At 52.5% G+C, this 17,126-nt stretch overlaps 1 protein-coding gene across 1 annotated transcript; it reads right to left on the bottom strand.

Annotated features, from left to right (window-relative positions):
- Window positions 1–9,147: 9,147 nt before the first annotated feature.
- Window positions 9,148–13,149, bottom strand: MAGEL2 (MAGE family member L2). The gene has a single exon (XM_087829227.1). It carries the CDS (start codon window positions 13,147–13,149, stop codon window positions 9,610–9,612), a length of 3,540 nt encoding a protein of 1,179 aa, XP_087685353.1. The 3' UTR covers window positions 9,148–9,609.
- Between the last annotated feature and the right edge of the window lie 3,977 nt (window positions 13,150–17,126).

Raw genomic sequence — 17,126 nt, 5'->3', positions numbered from 1 at the left:
CAGAGCGCTGGGGATGTGACTGCCACCTGGCAGAGCCGGGTGGAGAGGACACGGCCCCAGTGCCCAGAAAGCAGAGCATAGAACCAAAGGGAGCATTGTCACACCTTAGGGTAGGGAGCTTGCCTCGCCGGGTGATGGGACCTCTCACCGCCTCCTTCTCTCTTGTTTCTCCTCTTTGGACTGGGAATTTTTCTGTCCTACAAAGATGTTAATTGCATCTTTTGTTAAAACACTAAAAGTTTGGAAATGAATAAAAAATATATAAGAATAGTCAACTGATTAAAAAACAGCATAGTAGACATGCAGTGGGGTAGTCCTACTCCTACCACCAGCGATTGCCCCATTTCTTTGATTCTCTCTGAGGCAACAGTCTTCCAGATGTTGTACCCATGCACTGTCCCCAGTTCAACTCCTGCTCTCAAAGACACTCCACTCTACGCTCACAACCTCCACTCCATTGGAAGTGTCGTCCCCTAGTCCATGTTGCTGAATCCCGTGCTTGACTCTCCACCCAACTCATGCCACCCCTCACAGCCTGTGACACATCTGATCACAGCCTCCCGTGTGGCGTTCAGAGCCCCACACCCCACACGACTCCCCCTGTCTCACCCGTTACCTCTCCCTCCTCCTTTGCAGGCTTCTGCTCTCAAAGTGACTTCTTAATAAAATGTGCACCCCTTGCCTGCTGGTTCTGCAAGAGGAGGAAGGTAATTCTCATTCCATGGGGGGCAGAGGAAAGGGTCTCCTTTCTAAGCTGGTGCTGGTTCTCTCTGAGAATTGGAACCTGCACAGAGGCATCAAAGCCATGCTGATGGTCTTATGAGGCTAAAGGTGCATCCACCCCTCCTGAGCCCTTGGTTACTTTAAGGCCTCCCTACACTACGGACTCACCCAAATCAATTATCTTTAAGCCCCAGGGTTTTCAGCAAGATTAAAGGGGCTCTAGGAGGTTAGAGAATTGGGATGGATAGCAAGGTGGATGTCATTTCTTTCTTTCTTTTTTTTTTACTTGAAACAAAATTTAATTACTGTGTTTAATGGAATAATAGTTGAGAGAAAATGCCTACAAGGTGGATGTAATTTCATCTCTCTCAAAAACTAATCTGATCACACCCTTCCCCTGATTAAATAAAACCTCCCTGCTACTATTAGAAGAAATAAAGACCAAAGCTATTACTATAATTAACAAGATCTGTCATTGTTCCCTTCTTCTCAAGTTTACGGATTCAATATTCTCCATTCCCAGCCCCTTCTCTCTCTCTCTCATGAACACAGGCACACACTTGAAGTTTTGGCAACAGTGATCTCTCTGTTCATTGAATGTAGAATACTTTCTCCTAAACATTTTTACCTCGATAGAGTCTCTGTTGATGCTAATACTGTTTCACTTATGAAGTTAAAAATAGGCCCTGACCGGGTAGCTCATCTTCATCCCAGTAAGCCAAGGTTGTGGGTTTGATTCTCAATCAGGGCATAGGCCCAGGTTGCAGGCTCAATCTCTAGTATGGGGTATGCAGGAGGCAGCCAACTGATGTTTCGCTCTCATATCAATGTTTCTCTCTCTCCCTACCTCTCCCTTCCTCTCCCCCTCTACGTCAAAAGGTCCTGCTTAAAAAATATATATATCAGCCTAAATATTAACTTTTCACACAGTTCTCTGAGCACACGAGCTACACACCCTTTTGATTCTATAACTCACCTTGTTTTGGTTAATTTCAACATAGTACTATTACTACAGACGTTTCCTCATTTTTTTAAATTTTATTTTTCAATTAAAGTTTACATTTAATAGTATTTTATATTATTTTCAGGTGTACAGCATAGTGGCTAGACAATCATAATTTACAAAGTGTCCCCCCAATATTTGAAGCGCTCACCTGACATCATGCAGTTATTGCAGTGTTATTGATTATATCCCCGGTGCTGTACCATATATCCCTGTGACTACGTAACTACCAATGTGTACATCTCAGTCCTTCCACCTTTCTCACCCAGCCCTTCCACCCCTCCCCTCTGGCAACCTTGAGTTTGTTCAAAGGATCTGAGTCTGTTGCTATTTTGTTTGCTCTTTAGATTCCACGTAGAAGTGGTATTTGTCTTTCCCTGTAGACTTGTTTCACCCAGCATCATACCCTCGAGGCCAGCGATTTTCAGCTGGTGCGTCACAAGAATTTTTAAACCATGCAATACTTTAAATTGCCCAGTTAAAAAGCTGACAACAACAGCCATCTCCTGTGAATGGATTGAAATTATACCTTTTATTTTTGTCAGACTGGCAAAAAATATATATTTTTGGTGTGCTGCAGAATTTTAGTAATTAGTTTATGTGCCTTGAGATGAAAAAGGTTGAAAGTCACTGCTCTACGTCAGTCCATGCCGTCACAAATAGTAAGATTTTATGCTTTTAATGGCCAAGTAATATTCCATGGTGTGAATGCCCCACAGCTGTTTTATCCACTCATCTACTGATGGGTAAATGGGTTGTTTCCAAGTCTTGGCTATTGTAGATAACACTGCTATGAACATAGGGGAGCATATATTCTTTCTTTAGTGTTTTGGGATTCTTAGGGTATATTCCCAGAAGTGGAATCGCTGAGTCATAAGCAGGTCCATTTTTAATTTTTTGAGGAACCTCCTTACTGTTGTTTTCCACAGTGGCCGCCCCAGTCTGCACTCCCACCAGCAGTGCACCAGGGTCCCCTTTCCCCACACCCTCGCCAGCATGTGTTGTTTGTTAATTATTGTTGGCAGCCATTCCGACAGGTATGAGGTGATATCTCACTATGGTTTTAACTGATATTTCCTCATTTATGTTGGTTTTTTATCCATCTCTCTTTACTAGAATTACCTGCATGATAATAGGAGGTATCTGTCTCTTCACTTTTTTGTTCCAGTTGCCTAGACCCGTGCGCACACTAATCGATTCTCATCTCCCTTCTCTGAGGGAAAGTGGTCAACCCCTGAGTGGAAACAAGGGCCTTTTGAGTGACAGCTCATCCGAATACGAGCTTTGCTTAATCGCTGTTGCCATTCACCCCTCTCTGTAAACTTACTAGTAAATACAGAAATAAGTTAATGGAAATCTTGATATCCCCTTGCCGAACATTTCTGCAGAAACATGCAACTGGGCAGCGGGAGGAAGACGGGGAGTTGAAAATGTATCCCACTCGCTGCCTCACTGCAGAGAAACCCCCCAGTACGTAGTAGCTAGTGGAATGCACCGCCTTCCCACCACTGCACTTGAGAGCCGCTGTCTTCGGATTGCGCCCTTAACCGTTTCAGCTCTTCTGGGTAGGAGAGCTGGTATCTTTATCTTTCATTATGGAAATTCCTAAGGGAAGGGGTTAAGCCACACGCTGGGTGAGAGATAGGAGTAGAGCAAAGACTGAGGCCAGACTCCCTGTCTTCTGACACGCTGGAATTCCAGCCAGGAATTGCTGGCTGGAGCCCCGTCGGGCCTCTGCCCTGAGCCGTGCATGAGGGGCTGATGCGGACCAGGGCTCTCCTGAAGGAGGCTCTCATCCTTGCATCGTCCTAGGGACCTTCCCTCCAGAAGCTCCTCTGCATGTTACTGCTTATGTGCAGCAGAAATCCCTCAGTCTTCGAGTAGAGCTTTATTGGGAAGTAATTCCTTGAAAAACCAGTGGAGGATTCTGTCAAATACTTTAAAAAATAATTCACACCAGTTTAGCACAGTCCCCCAGAAAGTCGAAGAGGAAGAGCCGTTTTATGAAATTACCCATACCTCGATACAAAACTCAGGCAATCACAGTACCCCCCCCCCCCAAAAAAAAACACAAAGAATGGAAAATGACAGGCCAACACCCTCATGAGTGTGAACAAAAAGTTCCTAAAAATATTAGTAAATATAATTCAGCAATGAAATATGTATCTATGTACCATGAAAAACAAAGTTTATTGAAGGGATGTAAGGCTGTTCAGTACTCAAAAGTAAATTAATGGAACCCATATTAATAGACTAAAAAGGGAAAATCACAATTATAACAATCAATGCAGAAAAAACATTTAACAGAATTAAACACCCATTCATGATTTAAAAAATAAAAAAAAAAGATTTGGCTTTGAGTGGCAAACATACAATGCAATGTACTGATGATGTATCATAGAATTGTATACTTGAAACCTACGTAATTTTATTTAACCATTGTCACCCCAATAAATCTAATTAAAAAATAGAAATAGAAGAGAACTGCTTCAACATTATAGTTAATACTGAAAGAAGGAATGTTTTCCCTGAAAACATCTGAATGAAGCAATGGTGTCTGCTCTCACCACTCCACTCCAACATACTGCTCGAAGTCCAGCAGAAAGGTGGTGAAAGAAAATAAAAGGCTTTTTTAATCCATAAAAAAAGCTGTGGGACATTTACACAATGGAATACTACTCAGCCATAAAAAAGAAGAAAATCTTAACTTTTTGCAACAGCATGGATGGACCTGGAGGGTATTATGCTAAGTGAAATAAGGCAGTCAGAGAAAGACAAGTACCATATGATCTCACTTATCTGTGGAATCCAATGAACAAAACAGACTGCCAAACAAAATAGAAACAGAGGCACGGATACATGGGACAGACTGACAGCTGTCAGAGGGGAGGGGCGCAGGGGGAACTGAATGAAGCCAGGAGAAGGGATTAGTCAAAAGACATTTATACATAACACATAGACACAGACAACAGTGTGGTGATAGCCAGAGGGAAAGGAGGTTGGGGGGTAGGTGGAGGTGGGCACAGTGGGGGAAGTAAGGATGAAAAGAGACTTTGCTGGGGGTGCATGATGCAGTGGGCAGAGTTGTACTGTTGGAACCTGTACGGCTTTGCAAACCAACGTCACCTCAATAAATTCATTTTAAAAAGAAAAAGCATGCAGATAGGAAATAAATAAATAGAATGGTCTCTGTTTGCAGATGACAAAATAGTCTATGTAGAAAATCCTAAGGAATTACACGCAAACTCCTAGAAGTGATTTGTGAGTTCAGAAAGGTTGCAGGCTACCAGATCAACATACAGTCAGACAGCAAGAAGAACAGAATAATCCCCCCAAGTGACAGTAGTATAAGGAGACTCTGGGACAACTTGAGTGTACTAACATTTCACATCATGGGGGTACCAGATGGGGAAGAGTGAGAACAAGGCATTGAAGACCAGGGTGAAAAAATAATGATAAAAAACTTTCCTAACCTGGTGAAGGAAGCTCCAGGAAGCTCAGCGTGTCCCAAACAAGATGAACCCAAAGAGGCCAGTCTCAAGACACATCATAATTAAGAGAGAACCTTAAGAGGAAAGCAGTGTTACCTGCAAGGGGGCACCCATAGGACTGTCAGCTGATTTCTCAACAGAAACCTTGCAGGCCAGAAGGGAGTGGCAAGAAATATTCAAAGTGATGAAAAGCGAGGACCTACAACCAGATGACTCTACCCAGCACAGCTATCATTTAGAATCGAAGGTCAGATAAAGAGCTGCCCAGACAAGAAAAAGCTAAAGGAGTTCATCACCACCCGACCAGTGTCACAAGAAATGTTAAAGCGTCTTTTTTAAGAAAAAGAAGGAAAAAAATAAAAAATATGAATGATAAAAGGGCAATAAATACATATTTATCAACAATTACTTTAAGTGCAAATGGATTAAATGCTCCAATCAAAAGACATATGGAGGCTGAATGGATAACAGGGCCCAGACCCTCACATAGGCTGCCTACAAGAGACTCACTTCAGATAGAAGGACACACAGAGACTGAAAGGAAAGGGACGGGAAAAGATACTTCATAAAAATGGAAAAAACAAACTTACACCACACAAGATATATTTAAAAAACAAAATAAATGAACAAGCAGGATATAAACAGACTCGTAGATACAGAGAACATTTTGAAGGCTGCCAGATGGCAGGAGGGTGGGGGGGACTGGGTGAGAAAGGGGGAGGGGTTGAGGCGTCAGATGGGCAGTCACAGATTAGTTATTGGGGTGTAAAGTACCTCACAGGGGCCATGGTCAGTAACACTGTAATGATTATGCATGGTGCCAGAGGGGCTCTAGACTTACCTGAGGGGTAACAGTAAGTTACGGAATGTCTAATCACGGGGTCGTACACCTGAAACTAATGTAATAGCGTATGCCAACTGTAATTGGAAAATTTAAAAAATATTTAAATTAGAAAGTTGTAGACACTGAAGGAAACCCAGACGAAGGGCGCATGACATTACCCTATACAGTCTTTAGACATGAAACCAAGACCACGATCTGTAAAAGAAACAAATCAGTAAATCAGACCTCATCAAAATTTAAAACTTGCTGCGTGGAAGTCCCTGCGGATCCTGTGATTGTTTCAAAACAAAATATTTTTAAGGCTGTCTCACAGAAGCCAGAAAAGCCAACAGTCCAGGCGCCCTGTGGCTCCAGCCAGATCTTTCTGGGGGAGGATTCTGGGCCACCGCGGAGCACGCTGCAGGAAGTCCACGAGGTTTAGGAACCGCTTCTGCTGTGACTGCTGTTGCTTGGATGCCACCAACCCCTCTTAACCTTGGCTCTCAAGCCGAATTTGCTGTGAACAAGTGCAAGCACAGAGAGCCACCCTCGCTGGGAGATGGATTGGCAGCTTCAGAGCAAAGCCACTTGCAGCAGGAAGGGCATCTCGCTGAGCCCTCCAGGGTGGCATCTGCGGTGCAACCGACAAAGCAGAAGGAAGCTGACCATGGAGCAGATACAACTTTCAGAGCCTAAAGGCATGAGGAGATTGGACCAATGAGCTAGTAGTGTTACAGATCCTGTGATGGGATTCACCACAGAACCTTCTGGAAGATTTGGCAGAAAGCAGGGGAGCACACACCTTGGGCTCTACAGGTAGATCCACTGGAGTCTTCCTCTCATAGAGATTCTGTCCAGAGAGGCCATACCTGTTATGTTAACCGTGCCTTTTCTGTGCCCGTGTGACTGTGGGTTGGGGACAAGAGAGAAAAAAAGGGGGGGATCTCAATGTTAGCAGCTTCTCTTTAGGACCCTCCTTGTTGACACCTGGGTTTTCAATAGAGTTGACGGAGGTCCTACAACTGTCCAGCAGAGGGAGCCCTGGCCTCTCAAGTACTACAGCAGCCGTCAGGATGGCTGCAGTTGTGGGTGTGCCCATAGCCCTGAAGGTAAATGAATAACTGGTGGGCTGGATGCCCAGGAGAGGCCACAGGGACCCTGGAGAGTGCTCCACCCACCCCAGCTGCAGCGATCAACTCCTGTCTGCTGACAGCGCTGCTTTGCGTACAGCATTGACAAGCAGCTGGCCCTCATCCTGACTGCTCTAAGGAAGCATCACTCTGAGTAAAATTATCCCCAAAGTCAGATCGTCACCCCACGATAAATATCGTAAGATAGCAGCTCACTTGTAACTGAACATCCTACACAGCAGGGCACTGGAATTGGTCGCTCTGAGAAACGTTTTTAACTTCTCTTTCCTGGGAGTCAGACAGCTTAGAGGGAAATGGCTTTGGGTAAAATCATTTTATGGCTTTGATGGGAGACTACTGGCCCCCCGCTTTAGAATTTCTCTGGCACAGGTTGTCATGCCTTTGTCCCCCAGAATGTCATTTTGTGTTGGAGCAAATGAGTAAATGATTTAGAGAAAACTAGAAACAATAACAAAGCAGAACCAAACAAGAAATACTAGACCCGCGTGGCGCTTTCCTGGTCCAGCAGAGCCTCTTTTGGGGACAGTTCTCAGCTGGGGCCATGATGCTGCCATCAGTGGACCCTCGCTGTTGTCCAAATAACTGAATATTGATTGGGGTTAGAAGCGCTGTACTCCCTGACCCAACGTGTTTGCAAGAGACTTTCCCCTAATTTCTGGGAAACCTGGTCACTTGGACAACTTGCCAAAGATCCTGTAGCCAGGCAGGTCCTGGGGTGAGGCCGGTGGTCCTAGAGAGCTTGGCTGTGTCCGTGCTGGGCATGAGCTCACCGTCATAGGAGCCCATCTCCTACTGTAGGAGCTCAGCGACTAACTGCCAGTGAATTGGACTTGGAGAAGAGGGCTGGCCTTGTGCTGTGATATAGGAGGAAACGGAATGTTTGGGCAGTAACGTTATGGGCAAAGGTTACGAAGCAAGTAGTAGCACAGCCCAGGTATTCGGGAATGTGACGCTGTAGACTGTGCAGCTGCAGGCGCGACAGAGCCAGGACCGGCCACTAGGTGGCAGGCGAATTCCACTGTCACCTGTTACCTCCTGTCTGGGCTTCATCTTTACCCAGGGGAGGGGGTTAGGGTTGGGGCTTTTGACCCTCATAGGACAGTAGGGGGGTGGCGGCGCCGATGACCCCCGTCCACTTGAGGAGATAATGACTTCAGGAGAGTCTTGTATACACCAGCCTGGCGCGGGCATGAGTATCTTTCCCCAAACACCTCCGGAAAGTTCACTGCTCCGTTGTGATCCCTCCCACAGCGGGCCCTGCACCCCAGGGCTCAGACATTGGCAGGCTTCCCCTGTGTGTGAGCATTGACCCCCCCCACCCGCAGGAGCTTCCTCGGTGGGGCTGGGTATCCCCCTGCTCCGCACCACCACCTGCAACCTGCAGGATCCCTAGTTCATTAAAGGCTGCCCCTTCATTTTTCCTGAGAGAAGTCTGGATATTTTGCAGGGACCGAGTTTCCACCCCAGTATCAGTGTGCTGATAAAACCCAAATCCCCTGAGCTACTGGACACCCACCGAGGCCCACATGGCTGACAAAGGCCCCTTTGACCAATTTCTTAAGAAGCCTGATACCTGTGGTGCTACAGGTGGATGGTCCTCCTCTCCCACGTAACCTTAAGGAAACCTGCTCCAAATTCCCACTTTCCTGACTTGGCACTAGCCGGTGCCATTTAATTAATTGACCTGAGTTTAAACACTCGCCTACTGTGAGGGGATGTGGTGAGGGTGAAATCCAAAGATGTGTATAACTTAGTGAAGTCTTATGCTTGGTTAATGTCAACCTTACGTGTCGTCGTCCGCCCCCCCCCTCCCCGCCCCGTCAAAATCATTGTGTTGTTTGGAAGATTATAGCGCTGTTGCTGGTAGTAGTCTCAATGTTCAGGTCTATTCAGAGAAGAAAAACTTGGCTCCCACCATCTAGAGTAGAAATTAGAATAAAGACAAACACCTCCATGTTATGCTGAAAGTATATTTATATATATAGATATAGATATTTATTTCTCTGCAGACAGCTTTACTGATGAGTCATTTTGACGTTCAAAGAACAGCCTATTTCAACACTACATAATGTGTACCGGGGTGAGATGGGTAGCTTTTTCAATTCATTTCACAAAGCCAGCACAACTCTGATACCAAAACAGAACAATTATAACACAAAACAGAGAATCACAGATCTCACTTAAAAATACAAGTGCCAGAATACCAAGAAGAACAGTAGCCAGTTGAAATCAACACCACATGAAGATGTACAAAGCTTTGGCAGATACGAAACCAAGTGGAAATCCAAATTTACACACATAGAACTGGAACATAAACACCAGAAACAAAACAACACCCCCCCCCCACGCACACACACAACCCTGTAAGTGGCCTTTGGCCGGGGGACACAAGGGATCGGAGATATCTGTTAGATCTCCTTAGCGGGGAGGGGGGCTGCCGGGCGGACCCTCAGCCCCCTCGTCGGGCCCTGGCTCATCCTTGTCCGAATCCTCGGACTCACACTCTTCCAGGGCTTCGAAGTACTGGAAAGGCCAGTACTGTGGATCTTTCTTATGGAGCCTGGCCAGGAACTTGAGCACCAGCATCTTGCTGGTTTCCAGGAATGCTCGGGGGCCCCAGAGGAACTCGTACTGGGCTGGCTCAGTGTTGGGGACTCGCCTGTACTCTAAGTACTTCTCCCTCACAAACACTTCAGTGATGAGCTTCTTTGCGTTTCCGAAGAGACCGTGGGTCTCCCGGACATCCACCCCGAGCTTGTACAGGAAACTATAGAGCAGGTCCTCCCTGATGCAATTGCCCTTCATAAAGATGAGGCTCAGGACCACCATCAGGAGGCCAAACTTGGGGGTCTCTAAGTAGGATGCCACCGCCGGTGCACCCAGAGGACCCGCCACCTTGTTGATGATAATGTAAGAGTGGGTCTGGGGATCAATTTCCTTCAATTGATACCCAAAGACACACTCCAGCTTGTGGTTGGCACGTTTGATGATTTCCAAGCACTCATCTTTGTATTCACGGATGATGAACCTCACCATCTCTGAGCGCTTGATGGGCACCTTGGCTCGGTCCTTGACCAAGAGAAACTGCACCAGAGCGTTTGCTCTCTCATCCAGGGGAGACAACGGCTCAGTCTCCTCCTTGGCCTCATCCTGACTGGCACCAAACCCCATAGGGAGCCCAGGGACCTCAGAGAGCATCAGAGACTGAGGGCCACCTCGGCTTTCCCAGAGACCCAGGGCCCTCGAGGTGCTCGGACCCTCCCAGGCACTCATGGCCCAGGATGTGCCTGGTCCCTCCCAGCCACTCAAGATCCTGGAGGTGCTGGCGCCCTCCCAGCCACTCAGATTATAGGAGGGGATTGGGTCCTCCCAGTCACCCAGAACCTGGAGAGGGTTTTCAACCTCCCAGTCATTAAAGTCCATGTTTTCCCAGGGCCTTGGGGCCTGCCAGCCACGCAGGGCCAGCATCCGGCCACTGGTGTCCTCTTCAGTGTTCAGGTGTTTCTTCTTCCTGGTGGCCTTGCCCGAGCGACGCGGAGGCTCATTGGGGGTCTTCGAGGCCTCCTGAGGGATGGCCATGGCCTGGGGGGCAGCTGCTGTAGCCATCAGCATGGTGGGCGCCGCCTGGGACGCCCTGGGAGGATTCACAGTGGGCTGGGGGACCCAGGGGACTGAAGGCAGGGCCTCGGCATAGGCAAAGGGATCCTTGGGAGCAAATGGCAGTGACTTTGGGGGCTCGGTGAGGGCAGGCAGGCCCTTGAAGGCATTAGCAGAGGCAGGCTGGAACTGGGAGGTAGCTGGGAAGCCCCTGGGGGTGGCAGTGTAGGGCTCTGGTGTTGCAGGAAAGTTCTTCCAGGCAGGTGGCAGGTGTGCTCGGCCCCCCGGCATCACCTTGGGGGCACAGAAAGTGGCGGCAAAGATCATGCGGTCCTTGGAAGAAGCCCTGCGCTCCTTCGACGAGGTCCGACGCTCCTTCGACGAGGTCCTACGGTCTATCGAAGAGGCCCGGGATTCCCCTGATGGAGTCATCAGTGATTTGGCAGAGCCCATGGGAAAATTTGCCGCTGCTAGGGGGGCTCCGGGTTGGCCCTGCAGGGCGGCTGGGAGGCCCTGCCAGGAGGGCTGGAGTTGCACCTGGGGCAGCTCTGCTTGCGGACCCGGCGGCGGGGCCTGCTGGGGGGGTAGCTGGATTTGCAGCGCCTTTTGGGAGGCGGGGACCCCCTGAAAGGGCTGCTCCACCTGCACCAGTGGAGGGCCCTGCCTCTGGGCCTCCTGGGCGGGCAGGGGCTGCCAGAAGGGCCCAGGGGCCTTGGGGGCCTGCCAGGCCAGCGCCTGGGCTTGCTGCACCTCCTGGAACTCCATCGACACTGGCATCTCCTGTGGCACCGGGGCTTGGCCTTTGGGGGCCTGCCAGATGATGGGTGGGCAGTGCACAGCCTGTGGGGCCGACAGAGGGGCCGACAGCGCAGCCTGGGGCACCTGCAGACTAGTGGGAGGCACCGTGGGCACCTGCGATGCCGGGGGGGCCGTGGGCACCTGGGGGGCCATCCGCACCTGGGGGGCCGCCCGTATCTGGGGGGCCGCCCGCATCTGGGGGGCTGCCCGCAGCTGCGGGGTGGGCAGCCGAGCCTGGGGGGCCTGCCGCAGAGGTGGGGGGGGCGGCAGGGCCTGCCAGAGCGGAGGTGGGGTGGTCAGGACCTGGGGGGCCGGCCGGATGGGCGGTGGCGCCTGGCGGATCAGTGGAGGCGCCTGGCGGATCGGGGGTGGCCCCTGGCGCACCGGCGGGGGCCCCGGGCGGATGGGCGGCGGGCCCGGGCGGATGGGTGGTGGACCCTGACGCACGGGAGGCTGCGCCTGCCACGCGATGGTCGGAGCCTGCCAGGTGACCTGCGTGGCCTGCCAGGCCAGGGGCGTGGCCTGCCAGCCTGGTGCCGGGGCCTGCCAGCCCGGAGAGGGGGCCTGCCAGCCCGGGGGTGTGGCCAGCTGCGCCGGCGGCGCCTGCGGGCCCTGGGGAACCTGCGGAGGAGCCCTTATAACCTGGGACTGGATCTGCAGAATCAGAGGCTGAGCCTGCGGGGCCCAGGACGCCAGAGGCTGCCCCGGTGGGGCTGTCGGCTGTGCCATCGGGGCCGGCGAGGCTGCAGGCTGGTGGATCGGAGCTCTCGAACCCGAAGGATGAATCATCAGGACTCCTGGACCTGGAGGCTTGGCCATCGCGGCTCCCGGAGGTGGAGGCTGTGCTATCAAGGCTGCCGGGGGCGGAGGCTGGGCCATCGCGGCTCCCGGAGCAGCAGGTTGGACCATCAGGACCCCCGGAGTCAGAGGCTGAGCCATCAGGACTCCCGGAGCTGCAGGCTGGGCCATCGGTGTCCCCGGAGGGGCAGGATGCGCCATCGGGGTCCCCGGAGGGCCAGGATGCACCATCGGGGTCCCCGGAGGACCAGGATGCGCCATCGGGGTCCCCGGAGGACCAGGGTGCGCCATCGGCGTCCCCGGAGGGCCAGGGTGCGCCATCGGGGTCCCGGGAGGGGCAGGATGGGCCAGGGGGCCCCCGGGAGCCGAGGGGTGCATCATCAGGACCCCCGGAGTCGGAGGCTGCGCCATCGGGGCTCCCGGAGGGGGTGGGTGGATCATCAGGACCCCGGGAGTCGGGGGCTTGCCCATCGGACCTCCCAGGGGGGGACCCTGGACCAGCGGGCCCCCCAGCGCGGGAGGCTGGGCCAGCGCGGCCACGGGCGCTGGCGGCTGGCCCTGCGGGCCCTCCCAGGCGGGCTGCGGTGCCTGCCAGGCGGCCAGCGGAGCCTGCAGGTCGATCGGCGGCGGGTCCCAGGGGACCGGCGGCGCCCGGGAGGAGGCGGGCGGCGCCCGCATCAGCACCGTGGGGCGGCTGTAGACCGGCGGCTTGGGAGCCTCGGCCGGGGGGCTGGGGTCGCCCAGGGTCTTACTTAGCTGCGACATGTCCGCGCGGCTCTGGCGGCGGGCCTCCTGCGACAGCGGCGCCTTCCTCCGGGAGCGGGGTGCCGACGTGGCCGAGCCCGGAGCCTCCCTGCCGACTGCGAGGAGGAAGTGGGTGCCGGCGCCGCAGCTTTGCGCAGTGAGGGGGCGGGGGGAGGGGGCGCAATCCCGCCCCGGCCCCGCCCCCGACCCCCGCGTGGAGCCTGCGGAGGGGCGTCTGCCGGAGCCCCGCGGACACGGGCGCGGGGGGGCCGGGGGGCGGGGCGCAGCGGGAGCCGCCGAGACCCCCGCGGGGGGGCGCCGCAGCCTCGGGCGCTCGGTGCCTGCGAGCCGCGCTCCGCGTGCGAGTCCCGGCGGCCGGGCCCGGGCCGGGGCCGCCTGGGGAGCCGCCGGTGCGCCCGCAGCCTCCAGTGCCGCAGACGCGTGTGCAACTGCCTGGGGCTGAGAGGGAAACTGAGGCAGGAGCGAGCCCCCCCCGCCCGGGGAAGCAGCCCTGGGAGCGAAGGGCGCAGCAGAAGAGCGGGGCTCAGCGCGAAACGCCCGAGACGGGTCTTGAGAAATGGACGCTTGGGGCACAGGCGGCGGGAAGGGGCGGCCGAGGGCCGGGCGCGCGGGAGAGGGCGGGAAGGCAGCCCCGGGCGTCGGCTGCGAGCGGGGGAGAAGCTGCGAGAGTTAGACCACCCCAAGATGGTGCAGGGGCGGGTCGGCAGAACAGGCCGGGAGCGGGGCGCCCTGCGCGGGAGCGGGGTAGGCGCGGGGCGGTGCCGGAGGACGCGGAGGCTCGGTCCCCAGAGGGGCTTGCAGGTCCCGGGCACGAGTCCGGGAGGGAGGCCCAGAGCAGCGCCACTAGGGGGCAGGAGCGAGCGGCGGGGCCCGCGCCCCGCGCCCCCGGGCGGCCCGGCCGGCGTCTCCCGCTGCGTCCCGGGGACAGCGGGCCCGCTCCCGCCGTGGCCGTGGCCTTGGGCAGTGAGAGGCGTTGGGAAGGAGGCGTCAGTGGCCGTAAGGGCAGCCGGCGGGGTGCCACGCCCGGTACCCCAGGTCCTTCATGCTGCCCCGGCCTGGGTCACTCCCGTGTCCCCAGAAAGCCGCTTCCACAGAATGGGGACCTCAGGCTTCATGGTGTCCGGGTCCCTCTGGTGGGTTAATAGTCCACATAGGACTTGTTCGTTTGATAGGGGCTTGGAGCCACCGCAGTGCAGTGGTCAGGCCTAGACATAACCCTCATGTCCCCGTCACCAACTGCCCCACGGCAGTCACTGGACACGGATGCTTTGGGGAGGTCGGTCCACGTCTCCCAGTCAGTCGCAGCCTATGACATGTCCCCTCTGTCCAAAGCCTACCTTTCCTCCTCTAATTTAAATTCCTCGGAGATGAAGTTCTTCTGCTAACGTATTTCTTTTTCAGCATTATGGCAAATTTAACCTCTAGCGCACCAGACGGAGGGTCATCTCACGCAATAAATGGCCACCAGTCGGGCGGCTGCTTTCCCTGCTGCTGGGGCTCAGTGAAGAGCACTGGTACCCAGTGTCCACCCCCCTCGAACCCGTTATGTGAAAGGGTGAAACTCACCTGAGGACCCAGGTGACACAGCCCCTCTGTGAAGACTGACTGATTTAATACCAGCCAACGCCCATGCTCCCGAGCCCAGTGGGAAATTGGGGCCACGCATTCTAAGTAGGTGCCCCAACCCCTCCTCCTCGCGTCATCTTGTCTCCGAAGCCCCCACCGCCCCTTTGTGTACATGCCCTTTCTCCCCACACCTCTGAACCGAGGGCGTCAAAATTCCTTCTCCTCGCTTCGCCACGAGACAGCTTCGAAACCCAAGGTGAGTGGAAAACAGAAGGCAGAGAGGCACAGGACATCCGTAGAACACGTGTGTCTGTCTGTCTCCTGGTGAGAGAGGGCTTCGGGTATGCGCACAAGTGCATCACAAGAGGGTAACATGCCATCCAGAAAACAGGGAGAGGAAGACGGCATAAGCAAGTAGGAAACCACTGAGCGGGGTGTGCCGAGAACCGGTGGGTTTGTTTATTATCTGTACCATCACAAGAAGGGAGCCTCCCCGCGGCCTGGAGCCGCCTCTTGCTCCCTCTGTACCCAGCTCGTCCTGAGTGGTCAGCAACGAGCTAGTGAATGAAAGTGTAAAATTAGCACCAAGACTGCCCGCCTTCCGTGCCCTGTGGCTGTTAGACTTGGTGCACATACTTAGGAGTGTGTACCAACTGCAGTCAGTTCACAATTTTCACAGAGTCCGAAATTATTTATTTATGAAATGCCTTTTATTAAGGCATTAATGCCTTTTATCTATTTGGTGCCTGACGCTGCCCTGGGTGTAGGACAAGAGAGAAAATTCAGACCCCAGATCTTAACACACCCGTCAGGACATTCGTACAGTGTTTTTAGTGCAACGAAGTGTTGCTGTTTGCATTGTTGAAAACTCACGTTGGTCACAGTTCATGCCAATAACCAGATACGCCCTTCTGTTTGGAGCATGGGGGTGTGATGCTGGCTGAGAGGTGGAGATTCCCGAGTGTTTCCCAGATAGACTGAGTGCTAAAAAACAAAGCACAAGGCGTTTGGAAGAATTGCAAGGGGTTCGTTTAAACAGTGTAACTACTGTCTGTTGAACAGTTATTATTTGGTCAAACACAATCCTAAAACGTTTGCAGACACTGCATGTGTCTCGCCAAGTCCACAGGTGTTTGACCCCGTTTTACAGATCAAGACATCGAGGCCAAGGGGGGTAATTACCTTGTTGCAGGCCTGGCAGCCAGCCTCTGGAACCGAAGCCTGGTCTGCGGTTGCCAAGAGCGGGCATTGGCCATTATTGCCAGGTTTGCCAGAGCCTTTAAAATGTTTAGGTGTAATTAACATACACTGAAACGCGTGGATCCACATGATTGTGTTGCAGAAGCTGTGTCACCGGTTCCCATCTCTCAAAGCGAGATAAAGAACATTTTCTTGGTCTTTATCCAAAACAGTCCCCCAAAACCCTAATTTGAAAGGACACGTGCATCCTTACGTTCACTGCAGCATTGCTGACAACAGCCGAGGTCAGGAAGCGGCCTAACTGCCCGTCAGCAGGCGATTGAAGAAGTGGCGCGTCTCCGCAGTGGAATACTACTCGGCCATAAAAAATGATGAACTCTTACCGTTTGCAACAACATGGATGGATCTAGAGGGTGTGATGCTAAGTGAAAGTAGTCAGACAAATACCATATGATTTCACTTACATGTGGAATCTGAAAAACCAAAACAAAGCAGAAACAAATTCATAGACACAGACAGCGTTTCGATGGTTGCCAGGTGGGAGGGAGTTAGGGGGCTGGGTGCGAAAGGCGGAGGGATTGAGGAATACCAATCGGCAGCTGCAAAGTGGTCTCGGGGCTGTAAGGACAGCACAGGGGAAACAGTCAGTAATATGGTAATAACTGTGTAAGGTGCCAGCTGGGTACTGGGCTTATCAGGGTGATCACGTTGTCGGCTAAATACATGTCTAATCACTACGTTGTGTGCCTGAAACTTACATAATACTGTATGTTAACTGTAATTGAAAAATTAAAAATATGTATTTAAATTAAAACAAAAAAAAGAGCATTTTCTTTTCCAAATAAAAGCACTGTGTGTCTTTTCCCAGTAAAGTCTTCTACCTCCAAAGGCAAACACCCTCTGTCGTCTCGCCGCTTATCAGCTTTGCCGGTTTCTGAATTTCATACACATGGAATCCGCAGGGTACTTACCCTTCTCGTGTCCGGATTCAACACGTATCAGAAGTTTGCTATTTTATATAATGCTGGTTGGAATTCCATCCTATTTGTACGGCACAGTTTGCTTACCTACCACCTGTTGACATTTGGGATATTTACAATTTGTGGGTAGTAGAAGAGAGGGCTGCTTTAAAAATTATTTTTTGCTATTGAGTTGAATGAGTTCTCCATCCATTTTGGACATTAACCGTCTATCTATATACACATATATTT

The sequence above is a fragment of the Miniopterus natalensis genome, chromosome 22 (genome assembly GCF_054644295.1).
Source record: "Miniopterus natalensis isolate mMinNat1 chromosome 22, mMinNat1.hap1, whole genome shotgun sequence".
Classification (NCBI taxonomy): domain Eukaryota; kingdom Metazoa; phylum Chordata; class Mammalia; order Chiroptera; family Miniopteridae; genus Miniopterus; species Miniopterus natalensis.
Note: the sequence above shows the minus strand (reverse complement) of the source record. Positions and strands in the feature narration are given on the sequence as shown.

Excerpts from the sequence above, each read along its gene's own strand:
- MAGEL2 (XM_087829227.1), bottom strand. The coding sequence starts at position 13,149 with ATGTCGCAGCTAAGTAAGACCCTGGGCGACCCCAGCCCCCCGGCCGAG.